Below are 5,000 nucleotides of genomic sequence, written 5' to 3'. Positions count from 1 at the left end.
TTCTGTCTTCATTTTTGCAGTGATGATGTTCTGTTTAATTTCAACTATCAGCGTTTTCATTCTGTGTTGTAGCTCTGTTCTTCACATGTAGAAATAAAGCAGCTTACAGTTGATTTTGCCTGGAATGCTATTGAGATGTGTTAAATATGTGTTTGTTTAGGTATCTATGGTTTTATTTAGCGGGACTTGTAAAGTGACCCAAAGAAATGGGGAACAGCCTGCAGCAGAAACATGAGAAGCTCTTCAAAACATGAAGCCTCTTTCAGCGTCCATCATGGAGCCAACAAATTTACGTGTTCTTCAGCGGCTGTCTGGCCCATTGTGTTTTGTAGGGTTGCTGTACTCTTCGTGACAGAGATGGGAGTTGAGTTGCTTTGAGGACGCCTTGTAACAAATGGGTTGCAATCATAAATGACATTTCACTTTGTGTCTTCAGTTTTTCATGAGATCTCACGACCAAAAATTTGTTGGGAGTTTCTGGCCCACTCAAACAAACCACAACATTGACTTTTTTCACTGGGTCCCTCTACTGTCCTATACCTGAACTGACTTTAGATATATTGAGAGATTTCTATGAAAAGAGTCAGAGTTTGCCTCTTTGCTAGATTTTTGTAAAATCAGATCAAAAATCTTGAAAAACACAGACATTAAACCAAAGAAATAATACCTAATGCACATAATTGGCCATAAAATAGCAAGTTTCTGATAGTCTTCCAACACAGATAGCACAGTAACACTATGCCAGTAAGAAATAAAGTGCAGTCTGGTGTATCCCTGAAGGCTGTGAAATGTACCAATTTATATTACCTAATTACAATTAGAGAAATCTCTTTGGTTAATACGTTTTGCTAATTTAAAATTCAAGCGGTTTTCAAAATGCCTTGTCCTTTATCTGTGGGAAGGAAGATATATATCAGGTATGATACACACATAAAAGTCTGTTAAAGGCAGTATTATCTACATAAATACGTATTTTTACTGAAGATCTTGACTGACAGATTTTTTCATGCTTTTGTCCGTCATCCTGAAAAATAGGTGAATTAGGTTCTCTGCTTCAGCTTATACAGTTGAAAGTGACTGTTAAAAATATGGGGAAAAAGAAGTTTGGAGAGAAAGGCTCCTAGAGTGTACTGCAGGGCAGGTGCATCTCCAAATAAAAGAGCAAGTACCCAGTCAGAGAGATTCAGAGCAGATGCAACAAAAGCTGGAAGAAATGTTCCTGGTGAAGGGGAATCTCTATTTCGGACTGAGGAATAGAGGACCCTTCCAGCAGTATGAGTCTTACTGCACATCTTACTCGCTGGAGTCTTTAGCACAGAGCATGAATAAATCAGTGCCACCTAGAGAGTTGATTTTCACTCTGTTTACATCAGAGCTTTTACTTGTGTATTAGAAAATACATAGGCAGGGAAGATAGAGGGGATGTAAATGTAAGAGGAGAAGCAGAGTAGCAAGTGTGCAACACCTTCACCATTTGCTCTTTATTATAGTAGTAAGCGTGTTAGGAAAATTCTTGCAGGGTTTAAAGGTTAAAGGTAATGGTTTAATTGGGAAGGTGTCCGTCTTCCTCTCTGCCTTCTTATTTCCGTGTGACATGTGGTAGTTGAATAGCATCACTGAGGCAAAATTGCTACAAGAAGGCAAGTTCAGGTCTCACGTAAACAGAGGAAATTCTTACTGACTTCGGAGGGAATTGAACGCTGCCTCCAATCAGTGAATTTTAGTTTTTGCTCATGCATCACAAAGTTGTAAAAACTTGTTTGTCCTGCCCTTAGAACTGGGTAGACCTAGAATAAAATGTTATTGCATAGATATGTGGTGTTTTCAGTGCTGAGAAACTTGGTGTCACAAAGTGTAATGACCAGCATTAACCATCTGAAAGTTAGGTGTCTACTCAAAGGAGGGAGACAGGCACATTCATAGGAGAATTAATCCCATGCTAAAATAGATGCCTAAACTAGATCAGATAAACTTTCTTCGAGATTTCCTTATTCTGTTGACTGCTGAAAGAGTCCAGTGATACCTGAGATGAAATTCCTCTCCACAAGTGTCTGAATCTAAGTGGTAGTCTGGTTTGTCTTTTCCACTTGTATTTCAGAGTGACACCTTCAGAAGTTTTATTCTTAAAATGAATTTGTTGTTTGCAAAAGATTATCAAACCTTTAGTAATGACCGGTGCCTTTACTGTCAGACTCTTAATTAGTCAGTATTTTAAGGCCATAACTTGTGCTGTGATGAATTGTGTGAAAAGTGGTATTCTGTGTAATACGAGATGAAGTAATTTCTTCTCAAAGTAAACTTCAGCAAACTTGTATTTATTTCTTTTTTTTTTTCCCTCTGTTACATTTATACAAAGTTTTTCAGGATAGATTCAAGTAATAGGAATATTAGAAAAGTTTTTCCTCTTAAGATTTGTTCATGATTTATTAATAATAATATTATTTTTGCTGATCTACAGAAGACTGGAATGTCTTAACAAACATCTCACAAAGCCATATTTATATGCCAGTATGCTGTTATGTACAGAAAAAACATTGGAATTTTGCTAGACAAGTGAGTGGCTGCTTTTTCATGGGTGAAAAACTTGGCCCGCTGGCAGCTGGCTGTGTCCTGCCTAGCTCGCGCGGCGGTTTCACACTGCGTCTGCTGCAGCAGCTCAGCCCATACCTCAGGCTCTTCCACCGGACTCTTCTCTCTTTACATACGCAGCCACACATACTTGCTGTGCCTTTCCCACTCACACATACATTCCTGAGCACATGGGTGTAGGTGGGGGTTTATGCCTATGTACACACTTCATCTCAGTATATAATGATCGGACAATAAAGGTGTGTCCAAAAGAGCACCTACACAAAAACACGTTCATAATTTTAGTGGACCAACTAAAAATCTTATGCCAAAGTTTCTCAACTTTCAGTTTTCGGTTAGGAGTGACTGAGAATGTGTTTCTCTCTGCAGAGACAGGGTGACTGAGGTGGCGGCCCTTGCTCCGTACTCCAATATGTCCATGGCATTTTTTTTTTCCTCTATAAATCAGGCTTCCTTAAAAGACTAGCTGAGCAAGAAAGGTTTTCTTATACCGAAGTGATGTATTACGCAACTGTTTTTCTAGGCTAAGTGTCTTTATTGTGTAAAACATTTACTGCTTTAAGACACTTATTTTGCTGTCTGTTTTAATCATATCTGTTGAAACAGTCTCAATAGATTTTTCCATTCGTAACATTATGACACTTGATAAGATGATTGATTATGAAGTGTTGAGAGCCCTGCCATGTGATCATTTATTTTTAAATACACATTTGTACTAGCCAATGCTTAAATTTCTTGCAGGAATACATGAGAGATGGGAAACGTAAAGCTTGAGTCTGATCGAATCTGATGCCTCTGGAAATAGAGTGCCACAGAACTGTGGTCTTAAAATAACAGATTCTGACTGAAACTGGAACTTTGCAGTGATAAATATTATGTAAAAAATTACGGTCCATCTTTGGTACAAAATAAAAAAGACGTACAGCTGTGGCGCAGGCGAACTAAAATGTGTTTGACGATGATATCTTTCTTTCCCTGTGCAGGTGCCTGTGTCAGTGGCCATGATGACTCCCCAGGTGATCACCCCTCAGCAAATGCAGCAGATTCTCCAGCAGCAGGTGTTGTCTCCGCAGCAGCTTCAAGCACTTCTCCAGCAGCAGCAAGCAGTTATGTTGCAGCAGGTAATGTGGGTTACCTGCTTTGGATCATTAGCACAGGGCATTCGCGCAGGTGTCACCCAGATTTTATGTGTCTTATTTTGTAATATTTCATCACTCATTACACCAAAAAGAATGAAAATGAATGTGAAGCTTCTCAGTCTTTGAATTTCTTGTTTTAATTGCAGAAGTGTGAAATTGCGATTTTGAAACATTAAATATTATATTAAAAACAGCAGCAGCAGTGGCAGATGCATTACAAATACTGAACAAATTGATATTTAAATTTTCAAGTGCTTAGGCACATTTTAATTGTAGACTTGCCAAAGGAAGTGCAAATAGAGTTGTAGATAATTGTTGCTTTAAAATTCATAACACTGTAGTGCTCCCTTTAGTCACATAAATAGTATGCGGTTATGAAATTTGAACTTAACAGCTTGTTTCATCATGGGAAAAAGTTTTTTTATTTTGTTTGTTTTTACATCCGACAAATGTGTCCCAGATAAGGCTAAAAAGAAGGAGGAGGTTGCTGTTTCCTTAGCACAAAATCTGGCAGCTAAGTGACAATCCGTGAACTTGTTATTCATACAGTAAAGATAGTGTCAGTGATTGGTACCTCAGTGTAATGTAGAGTGGATTTTTGGTTGGGTGCTTAATTGTCATACAGAAAATGATGTGTCTGTTTGTCATAGTCATAGCTCAATCACTGTATGTTTAAACACTTTAATATCCAGTGCTGTGATCATTACAGGCAATTCACCTTCAGTTGTGAATCCAGCATCCCGCTAAACAGATTGACAGATTAATTACTTTTTTCCCCTAAGAAACAGGCAGTCTAGTTTGGCCTTAGTGACTTGTAGGTTTCTTGCAAGTGGATGAGTACAGCTTCTGATTTGTTATATAGGACATGTGAGGAACTTAGGTATACTTATTTGAGGAGTTAATTTGGCTCTTGCATTCCCTTTAGAATACAGATTTTCTATACCCTTCTGTTTAGGATATTTTGGAATCTGCATTGGAAAATTTCAGAACCGCCTTGGAAAAAAATGTATGTAGATCTGCCTCTTCAAATCACATTTTTTGTTATGAGGTGATTCTTAATGGCTACGCTACCATATGCCAATCTAGAAGAGTTTAGGAGATTTATAATACTTGAAACTTTTGCCTTTATTTATTAAAGTCAAAATGGTTTATTCAGCAACAACTACAAGAGTTTTACAAGAAACAGCAAGAGCAGTTACATCTTCAGCTTTTGCAGCAGCAGCAACAGCAGCAGCAACAGCAGCAGCAACAGCAACAACAACAGCAGCAGCA

At 38.1% G+C, this 5,000-nt stretch overlaps 1 protein-coding gene across 1 annotated transcript in view; it reads left to right on the top strand.

The window, feature by feature from the left end:
* LOC104512734 (forkhead box protein P2-like) overlaps positions 1-5,000 on the top strand; it is a 19,519-nt gene that overhangs the window by 4,536 nt on the left and 9,983 nt on the right. The window contains 3 exon segments of the mRNA XM_010155830.1: positions 3,564-3,710; positions 4,885-4,997; positions 4,999-5,000. The exon segment at positions 4,999-5,000 is cut by the window's right edge and continues 74 nt beyond it. Coding sequence (XP_010154132.1) covers positions 3,564-3,710; positions 4,885-4,997; positions 4,999-5,000 — 262 coding nt within the window.

Source organism: Eurypyga helias, unplaced genomic scaffold (assembly GCF_000690775.1).
Source record: "Eurypyga helias isolate BGI_N326 unplaced genomic scaffold, ASM69077v1 scaffold25997, whole genome shotgun sequence".
Classification (NCBI taxonomy): Eukaryota; Metazoa; Chordata; class Aves; order Eurypygiformes; family Eurypygidae; genus Eurypyga; species Eurypyga helias.
The sequence above is the reverse complement of the archived record's forward strand: the minus strand, read 5'-3'. Positions and strand labels throughout refer to the sequence as shown.